This window comes from Crocuta crocuta, unplaced genomic scaffold, assembly GCF_008692635.1.
Source record: "Crocuta crocuta isolate KB4526 unplaced genomic scaffold, BGI_CrCroc_1.0 scaffold1028, whole genome shotgun sequence".
In the NCBI taxonomy this organism is placed as follows: domain Eukaryota; kingdom Metazoa; phylum Chordata; class Mammalia; order Carnivora; family Hyaenidae; genus Crocuta; species Crocuta crocuta.
The window spans coordinates 331,526-349,416 of record NW_027532432.1 but is presented as its reverse complement, the minus strand read 5'-3'; the positions used below and the strand labels follow the sequence as shown (position 1 = coordinate 349,416).

Genomic DNA, 17,891 nt, shown 5'->3' with positions numbered 1-17,891 from the left:
ATACTAATAGCTGAAATAAAGATAAAAGATATAGTGATAAAAGGAGAGAGAAACAAGCACTAAAGTATTTAACATGGTTTCACAGATAACCTACATTTTATTATTTTTCTTCCTTTGTTGAAATAATTACTTCAATAATTATTTTTAAAGAAAATCAGAAGTTGATTCGTATTAGTTTATTAATACTTACTCAACTAGTATTTCATTCCCTTACAGATCTGCCCGTTTATCTTCTCTGACTTACCCGATTAAAAGAATGACTCTCATGGAAGATCAGTGACTTGTAAGATTACCTGATCAGTGGCCCTTTTAGATCTCAAGTCAACATCCCTAAATTCCCAGTCTAGTGATTCCTTCTCTATATGGCTAGAGTTATGTAAAACTCTAGTTATGTAAAAACGTTCCTCACCATGACATAGGAGATTTAGCAGACAAGTGTCCCTTTTCTTTTAACTGCACTCAAGATTTACGGAAACAGGAAAGGGTAAGCAATATTTTGGGACAAAGTAATTTTATTGATTCAGACTATAGGGTATATCTTCTTTTCTGGAAGTAGGGATAAACTTGGTACCTCACAGATGCACTTTTGTGAGCAGTAGGGCTAGGAGATATAACTGTAAATGTACACCAAATGAAACTTAACAAGTCCTTATGAAAATTGAGTCTTTTAATTTCTGGCTATATTTGCATCAAAATCTAACCAAATTTATTGGTTCTATGCAAAGTAGGAATATTTTGTATCAACATATGCAGCAATATCTAGTAGGTAGAATGAACAGGGGTTTTAGAGAGGTGGTTTGAATCCCATCTCAAACCCCATTTCTGCTACATATGAACTTTTCATAAGTTTCAGTTTTCTTACCTCTACACAGGGAATAACAGGACTGATATTGCAATATTGTTAGAAATATTATAGATAATATATGAAAATGTAGAGCGTAGTGCTGGTACAGAGTAAACCTTCCTCTGTGAGCAGTATTGTTATTATTCTTATTCATAACATTATTAAATACATGATAAAACCACAACTTGCTCTCAGATTGGCAATGTGTCTTGTTTTGCAAATATGAAAACAGTAATTTTTTCTTCACCTTATATAGAAAGAAACCTCAAACCTGAGAAACATTTTTATAAAATGAATTTCTATTTTGAACCTAGAAGGCTGTTTCAGACCAATTAGCCTGGTAAAGATAATGTTGTCAATTGAAATTTTTAAAGCAAGTGTTTCAATGTCTAATCAAGTTGCAGTGAACATTATCTGTCAAAGTGGGGTATGTTCTTTGTTTCAATATTAACAAAATGAGGTATTGAAAAAAGAGGTTTGGATTTGAGTATATTACTTTTCTTTTTAATTTGGAAGCTTTTTGGTTCCTTTTAGAAGTAGAAACTTTAAAAATATGAAATGGGGACATAATTATAAAGCTCATGTATACGTTTATTCATAAAAGAGTAATAAGGAATGTATATAACGATCAGCATTATAAGGATTTTGTACATGAGCCAGGTCTTCAATCCTCTTTTGGAAATGTTACATTGTGTGAATTATAAAACTGTGTATTCAACATAGATTCTTTTGTGCAAGTGGTCGCTATTAAAAATATTTTAAAAGCATTATGGTAATTCTTAATCACTAGTTATTTTTTCATAGTCTAAAGAAATCAGAGGCATTGCTGATAGAATTAATGACACGAGAAACAATGGTGGGATTTGAGCTCCATTCAGACCACCCACACCTCGCTAAAAGAAATAGTACAACCCTAACAAAGTAGTTATTATCCCAATCAAACACTGAACATGAGGTTCTATTAGTACATATATAGCTAACTCTAATTAAAACACCGTGAAAACTGTATAATGAAATCACTTTATTCTGAAATGTGTTGGGGGGGGGTGGAATTCAATCCCTTAAAATTCTTAAAATCAAATGTATGTCCAGAATACATAGCTAGAAACCTGATCATAGGGTGTCTGGGAAATGTGTTTTTAATAGTTCTGTCTAATGTCATTGCTTGCCTAAGTGTAAACTAGTTCTAACATCTTTCCAAAGCAAAGTTTTGGGAGCTTATGTGTTTGAAAAGTACTTTTAATGGATTGCCTGCTTTGTTTATCCTTGGCTTAAGGCAGAAGCATCCTGACATTTACATTGCTATTTTCCTGCTTTCAAGGATGCTAACAAAAAATTGTCTTGGCTTAGGTTAGTTTGAAATTGTCCTCTGAACTTCTTCCAGGCCATTCCAGGTATCTTGAGAAGGACTTCCTTTTTTATGTACCTGCCCCCACAGATTTTATAAAGACACAAAACTAGGGGCACCTGGGTGGCTTAGCTGGTTAAGCCTCTGACTTTGACACAGGTCATGTTCTCATGGGTCGTGGGTTTGAACCCTGTGTTGGGCTCTGTGCTGACAGCTCAGAGCCTGGAGAGTGCATTGGATTCTGTGTCTCCCTTTCTCCCTCTCTGCCCCCACTCGCATTCTGTCTCTGTCTCTCTCAAAAATAAATAAACATTAAAGAAAATTTTTAAAAGTTTTAAATAAGGACACAAGCCAGAGACTCACACACATGTACAAGCACATACACACACTGTCCCTCAGCTTGCAAATAGGTAGTGTTTGCCAAACTCCTGATTAAGGCCATTGTTTGGAACTAGTATGTATCTTCCAAAAGAAATAATATTATAAACGTAGGTGCTTACATAGCACCCAACAGACTACTTACCCATGATATAGCTTAAATACCACACATTTAGAAAGAACAATGGGACAATATTACAGTATAACCAGTAATTTTGTTTTAAGCCTAATAATTAGCTTTTAATTTATTTTGAATGATGGTGCTTGAGGATGTTCACTTTCCTAGAGCTCTGTTTCTGCCAAGAGCCAGCATTAAATATGGGCTCATGCTTGTTTCCTTCTCAGTTCCCCACACCTTCGAATCAAAACAACTGCAATATAAATGCCATAGGTGGATCTCCAAATCTTCTCCCGAAAGTCACACCAAATTTCCTAACCCCTGGTAAAATCACCCTATAATCACATAAAATCATAGTTAATAGTGCAGCAATGTAAATGTCTGTCTGTCTGTTTATATGTATGTATGCACATCTTATAATGGGGAAGGAGGCAAACCCTTACTAGCTTTTGCTGTTTAACTGCTGACTCTTTAAATATGTAGAGGCTAAACATGGGATTTTATCCAGATAACCTATTCCAGTGTACGAATGTGAGGTCATGCTGATATATTTCATATGCATACATTGCCTATTAATAGAAAACCTTTGCCAATCATAGTTTGGCTGAGGACAGTTTTAACAGCTCGTGATTTTCTATTGGTACACTAAAAGTTGAAGATCAAAGACCTTCTGGGGTGCCTGGGTGGCTCAATCAGTTAAGCATCCGACTTTGGCTCAGGTCATAATCTCATGGTTTGTGGGTTCAAGCCCTGCGTTGGGCTCTGTGCTGACAGCTAGCTCAGAGCCTGGTGCCTGTTTCAGATTCTGTGTCTCCCTCCCTCTCTGACCCCCCACTCCCCATTCATGCTGCCTCCCTCTCTCTCAGAAATAAATAAAATATTAAATAAAAAAAAAGATCGAAGATCTTCTTATGTCTGTGCAGCTTCATACAGTCACTTAAAGGAGGGAGCAATAGCCAGTGCTTTCCTGTTTTTAAGACTTTTTAGCCTGGTATGGGGCAAATGAAGAAAGGGGTAGAGGGACTATTAGAATAGCAGCCTTGAGAACGCAGGCCCTTTAAGGATTTAAAAAATTTGTGACAAGGTTAAAAATTTTGGGGAGATTTTCTAAAATAAGCAAGAAAAATGCATATTCTATAAGATATTAAATTTCAAAGCTGGTGCCCTAATCTAAAAAGGTGGTTCAAACTTCAAAATTTAAAAGGGAGAGTCTGCCTCCAAAAGACTATGATGCTTGTAATAGTGGTTCCTGAACATATAAAGAATGTGGTTTGGGGCACCTAGGTGGCTTAGTCGGTTGAACGTCCAACTTTAACTCAGGTCATGATCTCATAGTTCATGAGTTTGCGTCCCAGGTCAGGCTTTGTGTTGGCAGCTCAGACCCTGGAGACTGCTTCAGATTCTGTCTCCCTCTCTCTCTGCCACTCACCCCGCCTTGTGCTCTGTCTTCCTCTCTCTCTCTCTCTCTCAAAAATAAATAAGCATCAATAATTTAAACAAACAAAAAAATGTGGTTTGAAAGAAAGCTTTCCTACTGGAAAAGGTTTGTCATTTAGAGTGTGTCCACATTTACTTTGGACATATAAATATTATATTTACTCTTTTCAAAAACTCTATGTCTAATTCTATCCTCTCCCAACATTTTTCTTTTCTGTGGGGTCTTACAATCCCTCAATATGCAAACTTTTAGCAAATGTTTAAGGGGAAGGACTATATAATAAAAATTAAAAATGAAAAAGAAAATCTTTTCACTTGTAGTGACTCTGGGGAAACAGAACATGTGTTACAGAATTTTTAAATGTTTATCCTTTGGTTAAAAGAGATTGAAGGAAGAAGTTTGGAACCCAGAACACTATCAAAGTCAGAAGTAAAAACAGCAGAATGGTATAAAATTACTTTTATTTTATAACATTTGTATAGAATTCTATAGTTTGCAAATTATCTTTTTACATTTTATTTTCATTTTACCTAATTTAATCCTAGTATTTTATCTAAATGTATCCCAATATTAATAGTCCTTTGAGGTTTTCTATTCTTGTTGAGGAACTGACCTTGAGAGTTCCTTAAAACAAATTTTCCTATTCAAACCCCTTCCTACTTTTATAAATAATAAAATTTTTATAAATCCCAAACAATGTCATCATTGCATGATGTTCTTAATTCTGAAAACAATTCTAGGAAAAGTAGCTGCTGATGGTAAAAGGCAGTATTAAAGTATACTGTATGGCAAAAGAGGAAAGGCAATTCAATGGAGAAAGGATAGTCTTTTCAACAGAAAGTGCTGGAACTAGTGCACATCCACATGCAAAGATAATATATCTAGACATAGATCCTCCATTCTTCATAAAAATTAACTCAAAATTGATCACTGACCTTTCATAAAATGTAAAACTATGAAACTCTTAGAAGACAACAGTGACCTTGGGTTTGATGACACATTTTTAGATACAACACCAAAAGCACAATCCATGAAAGAAAAATTGATAAATTGGATTTCATTAAAATTAAAACTTCTGCTTCACAGAAGAGACTGATAAGAGAATAAAAGGATTGGCCAGAATCTGGGGGAAAATACTGCAATATACATATTTGATCAAGGACTTGTATCCAGAGTATAAAAAGAACTCTTAAAACTCAACAATACAAGACAAATAACTTAATGGGTAGGCAAAAGAATTGATAAGACAATTTACCAAAGAAGATACACAGATGGAAAACAAGCATGTGAAAAAATGCTTGACATCATATATCAATAGAAAATTATAATTAAAAAAAATGAGATACCAATAGTCATCTATTAGAACGGCTAAAAACCACAATACTGAAAACAAATCCTGGTGGAACAACCAAAAATTATTTTCTAATTTTGCTAAGGAGAAGGCAAAATGGTACACTCACTTTGAAAAATAGTCATATCATATGATCTAGCAGTTCTGCTTCTTGGTCATTACCAAAATGAGTTGAAAATGTACACCCACACAAAACCTGCACATGAACATAAATAGCAGCTTTATTCATAATTGCCAAAATTTGAAACAAAATCTAGTGCCCTTTAATAGGTGAATAGATAAGCAAACTGTAGTATATCCATACAATGAAATCTTATTCAATGATAAAAATAAATTAATATAGAAAAGACCCAAATTCATATTGCTAAGTGAAAAAGCCAATCTGAAAAGGTTACATATTGTATGATCAAACAATAAGGACATTCTGGAAGAGGCAAAACTGTGGAGACATGAAAAAGACCAGTGGTTGCCAAAGGCTCAGGGAGAAAGGAGTGAGAGATAAATAGGTGGAACACAGATTTTTAAGGCAGTGAAATGATTCTGCATGATATAATAATGGTGGAAATGCATCATTACACACTTAATAAAAATCCATGAAAATTAAAATATAGAGAGTAAACCCTAACATAGACTATGAACTTTAGTTAGTACTAATGTAACAAATGTACCACAGAATAGCAAGATGTTAATAATAGGGAAAATTGTGCCTTGTGGGTGAGGGAACTCGTGTGTGTGTGTGTGTGTGTGTGTGTGTGTGTGTGTATGAAGGCTTATATGAAAACTGTACTTTCTGCTCAGTTTTTCTCTAAATCTAAAATTGCTCTAAAAAGACTATCTTTTTTTGGTGGGGAGAGGGAGGTATATTGTAGTAGAGAATGAATAGTTTCACTGGGTGAGACTGCTTACTCTGCCTTTGCAGAATAATAACTAAAGGGAGTTAAAGAGAATCCAACAACAAAACAGATACTATAAGCTCCCATCTCCAGACAACACCAGTTCCTGGGAGTAGTGGAGTAGTAAAGAAAGTCATAGTAAAGGAAGAGGAGAGATGAAAGATTCAGAATTTTTAAGAATATGCATAATGGGTTCCCTATTCAGGGGCAATAAGTCAAATTTTATATTGTGGGATTTTGATAGTAGTAGTATTTTTGAGATGCTTTGTGGTTTGTAATGTACTTTTACTTACATGGTCCCTGATCATATATATTGTTTCATCTGCTCCCACTGCCTACTAAGCTCAAAATCTCTGACTCACTTTGCAGCTTTTCATTATGCCATTGCAGTCTATCACTGTATTGTTTCCTGCTCCCCTCCCTCAAGGTTAGAATTCCCCTTAATTATAGAGGTGAAGCTTAATGCTGTGGGTATCCATTGACTCAGATTTTTAGAGCTCAAAGGGACTTTAGAAATTATGATTATCAACCAATGATCATATAATTATACTGAGACCAAGTGACACTGAACTCCTGAACTAACTGGTTGGAGAAAAGACAGAGAGGAGGAACTTGCCGCTAATCATCCATGCTTCATCTGGGTAGGCCCAGGGGAATCCTAAAAAACAACTTTAAAAAAGATTCTCAAAGCCACTCAGTCCCTAAACTCATTAATTCTTCCTTTAGCTCCATCTCCCAAATCACCCCTTTGCTCTTCATTCCCGACACCAATATACCAAACCCATGTTCTCAGCACACCATGCTGTTCTTATATCCAGAGTCTTCCTGAAGGTTTCTGTTCTCTTCCAGGGCACCCTATCTGGAACACCAAGTAAGTCTTCCTAAGATGCAGATTTCTTCATGGCTCCTTTTGTATAAAAAATAAAGTTCAAACTTCTCGACAAAAAATTTAAAGTACTCCACAAGTCGATTCCTTCATACCTTTCCATAATTACAATCCTAAGAGCCATCCAAACTATCCCACTTTTTGTTCTCTGCTCCCCAGTACACAATGCTCAACCTCTTCTTTGTGTCTTTCTTCACACCACCCTCTCCTAGAAATGCTCCCTTTCTTAGTCAGTTTGGGCTGCTATAACAGAATGTTTTAGCCTAGGTGGCTTATGAAAAACCCAAGATTATTTCTCACAGTTCTGGAGGCTGGGTGGTGTAAGATCAAAGTCCTAGCAGTTTTGGCATCTGATGAGGGTCCACTTCCTGGTCCACAGATATTCTGTCCTCACAATGCAGAAAATTGCAAGGGAGCTCCGTGGAGCCTCTTTTATAAAGGCACTAATCTCTCATGCCTTAATCACCTCCCTCAGGTCCCTCTGAGGATCAGGATTCAACATATAAATTTTTGGGGAAAAACATTCTGTCTATAGGCCCCTTAATTTAATGGGCATCCTATAATTCCCCTAAGCCCAGATAAATTTGCTCCTTCCCCTAAAAAGTCTTTCTTGTCCACTACAAGATAATATCTCTCCTCACTGAATCCCAAGAGCACTTCTTACCTGTACTATTCATTGGGAAATTTACCAAAGTATTCTTCAAATTTTTTGATTTATGATTTGCATAGTTTACTTCTTGAATCAAACTCCTTAAAGGTAGGGATCTGACATTGCCAGTTTCTAGCAGTATGCTTGCACAGAGCAATGTTCAACGAGGGTTTATTTATGAGAATGACAACAAGGTTTTACATGCAACATCATAGGATTTCAAAATCTTTCAATCTTCTGATGCCAAAATTTCTTCACATATTCTAAAAATGTTTCAGTGTTTAGCGATACTTTGGTGGAAGCAGTATCCTTTGGGACATGATCCAAATTCCAAATGAAATATTTAGTTTTATACAATGAACTTCTGTCAACAACTTTCTTAAAAAGCAAATTACTTCTGACTTCCTCCTTGTATATTTGATAAGAATTGTCATAACACCATCAGGTTTAAGAGGTTCTTACATGAATAATATCTCTAAGTTATTTAACACTAGAAAAAATGAACCCTGTTCACCAAATGTTCTTTTATATGATGTAATTAACAATTTTATATTTAATCCATATGGCTAGCATTATAATCAATTTTCCATTTTCTTAAACTACATATGATCTTATCACACTCATTTTTTTACTTTGAACATTTTCTTGCCTGTAAAGGAAGAGTTTACAAGGATTGAAGAGTAGAAATTTTGCTGTGATTTAAAATTTTTTCCTTCAAGAATATTTAGAAATATGAATTGCCTACCAATGGAAACATGAAGTAGGATGATTTGTTATATGTTTCATAAATGAAGTAAAAATGCATGACTCTTTCAATAAAGGTCAGTTAGATAATTCAAATTGAGGCTATCTATTTGTGTCTATCTATTGTAATCTATTTGCTGTTGGCATATATATGGATTAATACAGCCAAAGAGAATAATGGCATACATGCATTTCTTTAATAATTGTCATAATAGTTTAAAATAATGCCAAAATATTCAGCCATAAGCTTTCTAGAGTTTGTTACATGAGTTAGAACATTAACACATCAACATTTTGAGGCTTGCACACTGGGATACAAGATATGCTATAATCATATCACTAATGGAGAAGAATCACCTTCTTAATCATTTTAAACTCGAGGCAAGATCAAGATTTCCTTTTCTACTCAAAATGTATAATAAATAAATTTTATTTGAGGGGTAGTACAAAGTTCTCTGGACAGATATCCCAGACCATAGGGGTCTTCTATATTGAGTGCAAGAACCAAGAAAGGCAAATAGTGAAAGAGTCTACTATATATCATAATATATAAAACTATATTTTTAATGTAGGATTTTTATTAATTTCTGAATTTTTTATACATTAAAAGTAAGGGAAATTTTTATATTCTAAAAATATAATGTTCTTTTTCAGAATAAGATATTTTAAATAATGTTGAATTTAATAATGTGGTTTAATTGTTTCTTTAGCAGTTTTTACACCTACCATACACTATATTTTATTTAGGTACCTTGTTCAATTTGTTTCCCCATCCCCACCTCAGAAATGTAACCTCATCAGGGAAGGTTATGTCTCTGGTGCTTACAAATATCTGGCATAATAAATTAACATTTTCCAAAGTCTTAGAATACAGAATACATACTGTTAGAAGAAATGATATAAGGATTTTAAATGAGAATTTGAGTTTAAAAATCATTAAGGGAAATCACCAAATATCAGAAGTAGGAAAGGATTCTTATTTTAAACAGGTCTCATTCCACTATCTCATTTTATAGATGTATAAATTAAGATGCAGAGAAATTAAGTGGTTTGTTAGATCACAGAATTTTGGTGGTAAAGGGCACTTTAAATCTTGTATAGTCAAAATACTCAGGTACTTAAAGTTACCTAGCCTACACTTTAATACCTGCCCTGATACTGAGTTCACTACCCTATAAAAGCATCACGTTTAGAGTTTTAAGAACACTACTTTCCAGAAACTTCTTTATTATATGTAATTAAAATCTGTATTCGTATGTTTCAATTTTCTAGTCTTAGTTATGTCCTTTGGCCATGTATAGTATGTCTAGTCCATGGTATTTTTAGTTTATATTTATTTGTATATTATATATACAATTATATACATATACAAACAAACACACAGAAACATCCACTGATATAGTGCAAAGGTCTAAATTTGAAGTCTTTTATGAATGAGGGCTCTGGGCCAAATATTTTTTCTGCCTCACTATTCCTCCAACACCTCTTTATCTCCTGCCTTTACTCACATACTCACATAAATTTATATTCACACGGGACACACACACACAAACACACACACACATATACATATATTAAATTGTTATACACATATACACATCATATATGCATCTATTACACAGAAAGTTGTGTGTATTTATATTTTATGTCTTGTAGAAAAATAAAAGACTTAAATAAGAATATGTAGAGGTTCCTGGGTGGCTCAGTTAAGCATCTGACTGTTGATTTTGGCTCAGGTCACAAAATCTTACATTTTGTGGGTTTGAGTTCCAGGTCAGGCTCTGCACTATCTCTCTGTTTCTGTCTCTCTCTGTTAAAATCTTTTAAACTCCATTTTCCCTCTAAAAGTCAAAATTGAATCCCCATTCCATATCAAAAGTTGTTTATGAAAATATTTACTAAGATTGTTAAAATGTTCCTAGGAATCACTCTGTTGTGACCTCTAACCCATATCTTTAGTCCCCTGGCTGTTTCAGGATCCATTAAATCCTACTCTTTCCTGAATATTAAACTTATTTCTCTTTCTCTTAAAAGGTAACTTCTAAAATTAAACACAAATGTGGTCTTACTAGGAAGAATAGTATAGGCTTATTTTCTGATTCATTCAAAAAATATATATTTTCCCAATACAACCTATAATTCCATCTGGTTTTACAGTAGCCATATTATGTCTGACTCATATTGAACTTAATGTCAAAAAAATTCTTTGTCATTTTCTATATGATGCTGTTAAACCATTGTCCTTTACTCTATGCTCATGCAGTTGAAACGTTCTTTGGGGGAGAATGGTCCTGAAATTGTACACATGATAATTACTCATAACTACACATAGTTATTATTAAAAAATAGTGTCAGTTCACAGAAGGTACATGTTCTGAAAGTTAAACAAAAATTTAATTGAGGGGCATAAACATATAAATGTTGGAACACATATCTTACCTATAAAAACCTGGTGGCACTTGCTTCACCAGGAAGCTTTTCTCCATGTCTTGGAGAATGTCATTCAGCATCCGGACGCGGATTGGAATTCTCTCCTTGGGATCATTAGCAGGACGCATCTCATCTGACTGGAAGAGTTCAGTACTCTCCCGCAGGCGTGAGGCCAAGGCTAGCAGTTGATGAGTGTTGGGTTGATCACCTGGTGAAGATAAATGAGTCCATCTCAGAAGAGACATCTTAAAAGGAGCAAAATAAGCACTTTGCAATCATGATGTTAAAAAGGAAGATTCAACATCAGTTAAACTTTTATAATGTATTAATTCCACCAAAAACATTCTGTCTAAACATTATATTCTAAGAGTATAAAGATTATATTCTACTAAGAGTACTAAATTTATTGCTACCACTACTGCTACTAATAATAATTACTACTACTGGGACACCTACATGGCTCGTTTGGTTAAGAATCCAATTCTTGGTTTCAGCTTAGGTCGTGATCTCATGGGATAGAGCCCACATTAGACTCTGCGCAAACAGCACAGAGCCTGCTTGGGATTCTCTCCCTCTCTCTATGCCCCTCTCCACCTCTCTCTGAAAGTAAATATATAAACTTAAAAAAATAATAATTAATGCTACAATAATAATACTAGTAAATACGTATTAATTATTGAGACACTGCTACTATGTTCCAGGAATAATACTGAGCACTTGACATATTTATTTCATTTAATATTCACCAAAGTTTGCATTGTCATGTTTATTTCATGGAAGCTGAGAATTAATTCAAGCCAGAAAATTCTCTAGGTCATCAGAGAAGTAAATGACAGGCCAGAATTAGAAGCCTGATCTTTCTGACTCAAAAATTCATGCTCTTCATGGATTATGGATTATACTGTATTTCTGGGGGGCAAGCTATTTTAAAAGAAGTTATCTCTTCTGAGAACAAGAGATATGTTCCTGTATGTTGTGATGTGTCTATGGTCTCTTTGCTTTCCTAAAAGTTTCCTGTAATTTGAAGTTGAAACACATCTTTGATTTGAAAATACTATCCTATGTAGTATTTGTATTGTTTTGCTTGGGGGATAATTTTTGCTTTTTTGTGGTTTGTTTATATTTGTTTGTGTAACTTACTGGAAGTCATTTTGATGTGAATGGTGGTAGTAAACACAGGACATTCCTTTGACTAAGAGTAAGACAGCACCCATAGAGTGATTATGGCCACAACCTTGGAGCCAGACTACCAGAGTTCAAATCCCTGCTATACCACTTAGTAGCTGTGTGATGTTGGGGTAAGTTACTGAGTCTCAGTGTCCTAATCTATAAAATGAACAAAATAACAGCATCTGCTTTATAGATTTTTTATGAAGGCTAAATGGTTAATATTTGTAAAGTGTTACAAAAAGTATTCCTCTCCAGGTAAGCATTTCCTAGCTGATGTGACTTAACACCTTGTTTAAAAAGCATTCCTTTATGGTGCCATGAGAAGTGCATTTCCTTCTCATCTTCTTCCTGATAATCCCCACTCTTTAAGTCAGTCTCTGGGTAAGGCAACAGTTAGTGGTGGTGCCGTTTTCAGGAGCAAGGTCAGAAACTCAATAAAGAGAATTATGTAATGTCAAGGTGATGAAAAGAACGGACCTAATAAATTGAAACTGGCTGTCCTGAGAGCATGGCATTGAGATAAGCAGATGAAGAGGCCATCTGGGACTTTTGCCTGGGAAAATTTCAGACAAAAGGGAAAGATCACGAAGGGAACTTCTTTCCAAGTGAAGTTCAAGTGTTACCAGCTCCCCAAACACTTGATCTTTGTGAAAATGCAGATTCCTACACTTGCTGAATCTCTCTCACGGTAGAGTCAAGGAATCTCTATGCTACCCAGATTATTACACACATTTTAAAGTTTAAGAGGTACTGTAGGCAGGTGATGTGCTAAGAAAAAAAAAAAAACTAGGTTAGAATCATAGCTGATATACAAAATATGTCTATCATAGATTTACTAAGCCAATATAGTGATGTTTGTTGTCTTTCACCTTCACTTGATGGGGACTATTTCATATGCCAATTTCTTTAGAAGCCAGCATAGTTCTGACACTCAGTAATTATTTACTAAATAAATAACAGAGATTCAATAAAATATTTTTAGAAAAAATCCAATAACCAAAGAAAATTCTGTAGAAATAATTTGTTTTCATGAGAGCTATAAAGAGATAGCTACATTTATAAACTTTCTGTTCATTGAAATTAATGATATGAACAAACTCAATTGTAGGATTTCATAGTTTTTGGCATTTGGATGTTTTCAAAGTACATTATATAGTCCTTAATTATCTTGTTTGATATCACAGCAAAGCTTGAGATTGTGAGAGGAGAAAATTTTGGTCATTGAGGAAATTTAGCACCCTAAATCACAACTATAATAATAATGCCATTTTATAAAGATATGGTTTTTCTTAAATTACGATGTTTCACTGAAGTTAATACATGGGGAACTTACAGGAAATATCTTTGTACAAGGAAAGAAGAAGATGGAAAAGGCACATTTAGATTATACTGGAATTGAAAGACTGAACAACAGAAAAAACAAGTTCAACATCCTTGAGAGTCTCCCATTTAAGAAAGAAAAATCTGTTCTGATCTAACATACACTATAGAATTGAAGACATTACTACTGAATCAAGGGAGACAAATTGTACCATTCTACCTTATTTAGCTTTAAATGAATTTATCTTTCTTGGTGGTGAGGATGTAGAGAACTGACAGCTTTAAGAACTTTCTTGTTCCAGAAAGAATCCTGATAGTGGAAACCTGCCATCTACAACATACCCATCACATCACTTTTAAGGTTACAAATTGAAAAGTAGCTTTACTTTCAATGTTCACTCAATCATTTGTATACATAACTGATGTTCCAAAGATTCCTAATAGCCATTTTAATGCCAATTAGAGCTTGTTGTCCATTTAAATAAGAAAGTAACATCACCAAATCCAAGTAAGCTGAGACCCCACATATTCCTGTTAGAATGTCAGCTCTGTGAAGGAAGAGATTACTGTCTAATAGTTGTGTTCACTACCATTTCCTCAGACACAACCTATGTCTGGCATATCATTGAATTATCTATTTTATCACAGTATCATAGCATCTGTAACATTTCTATCCTTATCTGCCTTGTCTCTCTCCTTTCCTTGACTGAGAAGAACCCCACGTGATGTTTTATCTCTTTGTATCTCCAGATGTTAGCACAATACCCGAGATATGGTAGTCATTTATTAAAAATTTTCTTGAGTGAATTTTAAACTATAAGATAATGTTTTGAGATATGTCCTGAATAATGCCTATAAAGTCACTTAGGGAAATGTTTTACATATAATGAGCATCAACTAATGTTGCTAAAAATCAAGAAGGGTTGCAAAGGAAAAGAAAAGAAGCTATTTTAGAAAAATGATAAGTTAAATTAAACTAAATTGAATTAAAATATGGTCTGCCAATAACCCATAAAAACTAAGAATATATAAAACTTCATTTAAGGCACAGTGAATGACAGAGAACAGAGAACCAATTGAAGCTCTTAAGAGTTCAGGTTTAATGAGTAGTAAGTCCATATGACCAAAGAAAATGAACTGGGAGTTAAAGATTTCTCTTAGAGAAAGTTAATACATTTATCTTGAAGTTTTATGCACATGGAGTCTAAAGACCAAGGTTTTGGTATCCAAAACAGATAAGAGCCTCATCTACTTAATTATTATCAATGTAGCATTGATTGGATTATGTAATATTACTATCTTTCAGCTTCCTTGGGGGAAAATGCAGAAAATGGTTATTTCATTTTCCAAGCATATAAATAACTACATTAATGGAAGTTACTATTATCAGAGTACACAGTCTTAAGTATAAATTACTACCAATGCATTTTTAAAAGACATGTCCAAAAATACCATAACTAATTATTTTATTCTCAGAGCTACTACTTTTCACTTTCTTAAATTTTCTCCACAACTGTACAACACTCCTCCCTGTATACATGTCAATAAAGATCCCTAATCTTATTTTGTGGTGCTTACTAATCTGGAGCCATCTTTTTCTTTCCATGAGCTGCATCTCAAACTTCTGGATAACAAGGAAAGAAATAATATAAAGGGTCAAGGAATTAAACAGCCAACCTTCAAAAATGATCTTTTTACATCTTTGCTTCTGTTGAAAAGCCAACAATTAATAAGTTTTTATAGCACAGTAGACCATACCAATTTGTGATGATATTGAATATCAATCTTAATATAATGCAAAATAATGGAGACTGCTTAGTGAAATTATCTTGATATTATTAAAAAACAATTGAAATGTACTTCTAAATTTCAAACAGAAATAATACATTTTTCCTTTGTCTCAAACTAAAATACAAATGTATTTTCAGTAAATAACTTACTGAGTCCTATTTTGTGTACTGTCCCATAAGTACTGGGAGAAAGGGAAAGACATAAAATTAAATCTCTAACCTTAATAGATTCCTAATCTGGTTTGAAATAGTCCACAAATGAAGAATAAATAAGGATCAAATAAAATAAATGCTCATGAGGATGACTGAAGAGTTTATTGTATATAAAAATATTCTAAGTAAATCCAGGGAAGAAGTGAAACTTGAGAGTCAAAAATTGCCCAGAAATCAAGGGTATCTAAAATGGAATTCTTGGAAGTTCTGGGACTCTCCCTACTTTAAAGCAGTTGAGGATGTTCCATCCATAAACAACAATATTAATTGCTACTAATTAATCCCTTCCTATTCCCCAGTTCTCAGCCTTCTAGAAGATGAATTTATCTGTAACTTCAACCCTTCCATTTTTCCATATTTTTATACAAAGAACAGAGCTGGATATTATAAGCAGTAGTAATGTTAATTGGAGAAAAGAGAAAAAGGTGGGAGGGAGAGAGGGAAGGAAGGAGGAAGTACAAATCATGGATATTGAGACATTATTGAGATCTATGGAGGTCAGTTCAAGAGAGGCTCTAGAACATACTGAAGGAAACATATTCCTACTCCTGCCTTCTAGCCAATCATCATATTGCAGCATTCTCTCTTTCAAGCCATTTGGGAGGCAGTGTGGTATGGTGAAAAGGGCAGGGGCTTTGAAATCTGACAGAGCTATATTCAATCCCTAAACCAACCACTTAAATGTATACAGGTGTATACATTTAACACAAATCCCCCCCCCCCCCCCCCCCCAAGTTTCTTAATCTCTGAATTGCTCTTAACAATACTCAGTTCAGCTCATGTGGCTAGAGTAAGGTTTAATGTCACAATGGATGTAAGACACTTAGCACATTACCTGGGGCTTTGTCTTGTGACCTCTAAAGTGTCGCAGTGTCCTCAGAAAACTTGTTCCTCCTGAGAACCATTGACCCAAAAACACCTTCTAATAGTAGATCAGAAGCTTACAGGCACTTCATACATGTCCTATCCATAAGGTCTCTAAGACTTCCTGGTAAGACCAATAACTACAGTGCTGTCTGCCCCACAGAATCTATAGATTCTAACCTGCCAGAATCTGGACCGTGTGCAAACTACCTCTTCTCACGATGCCCTTCATATCTGGATGAGTTTCATCTTGGCATAAACTCAAGTGTGTTAAGTTTGTTCCACAACCTCCTACACAAATATATCACTGTCTTATTTTAAAGAATGATTTTACTACTTACTATTGTGGTTTCTCTTCAGAGTTTTATACTCCAAAAAAGTTTGAAATTTCAGTTTATTTCCATTTTTCTATCTTTTGGTTGTATTTTGTGGCTGTATTTTTAAAGACTCACTCAGTTTCATCTTAAATTAAGAGTGAAATGTACTGGTCATACTCTAAAACTACATTTTTATATCAAACAAACCTAGTCTTTTACTTTAATAGTATTTCACAGAACACATTCTTCTATGGATGAGCTTATCACAGTTTTAAAGGTGTTAACAATTGCACATTCATAGCTTAGGCTTCACTGATTTATAGTGACAAGAAAAAGTATGATTTATGTTCCACATAACACAGTGGTTAAAAGCAGAACAGAAGATTATTTTGGGGGAAAATGTATGTTACTTAATGTCATCTTAAAAATATCTTGTGGCATCACTAAAGAGAAAAAAAGAAATTGCCAATATGATTTCAGCCAGAGGAAACAACAGTCCTTTATTATTCTACATTTTCTATTCTTCATGCTGGTTTCTTTAGTATGAATCACAGTGAATCATCTCTGCTGGTTATTTAAAAAAGTTAAACAAATTAAAAAAAACAGGTAGAGAACGAAGTGTGGGAGCTAGTGCACTGTTGGTAAATAATCTAACAGTGATTTTACAATGCATTGATAAAAGAATATTATTTAAAAATGCAAATGCCAGAAGGAAGTTTATCCTAACCTAAATAAAATAGAAATCCTTTTTTGTAAAGGTGCCAAAGTGGCATGCTTACGAGAATAAAATTGACCACTTTTTAAAAAATAGGCAATACATTCTGAAGATTTTCTTATATTCTAATTATTACCCAGTGATCCAGGTAGCCAAAAACAGATGCAAATATGGCAAGACTCTGAACATATTGCATGGAATGAGTTCTCCCAACAGCGTCTGTCTGCTTGGTGCCAAGATTGAACCAGGAGCTACTTTTATGGCCCATAGATGCTGTCACTGTGTTACATTTACAACTACATGATCTGGTTATTGGCTGCCTTGGAAGAGTGAACAAAAGCTTCCTTGAAGGAATTAAATTCATGTGTGGTTTATTTTTTATCCGTCTCCTCCTGAGGCAGAAAGTTGGAATTGTACATTTAA

At 34.3% G+C, this 17,891-nt stretch overlaps 1 protein-coding gene across 1 annotated transcript in view; it reads right to left on the bottom strand.

The window, feature by feature from the left end:
- The window catches only part of LOC144244159 (inactive N-acetylated-alpha-linked acidic dipeptidase-like protein 2), a 348,840-nt gene that overhangs the window by 32,525 nt on the left and 298,424 nt on the right, over positions 1–17,891 (bottom strand). The window contains exon 10 of the mRNA XM_077779388.1: positions 11,089–11,287. Coding sequence (XP_077635514.1) covers positions 11,089–11,287 — 199 coding nt within the window. The remainder of the gene's footprint in view (positions 1–11,088; positions 11,288–17,891) is intronic.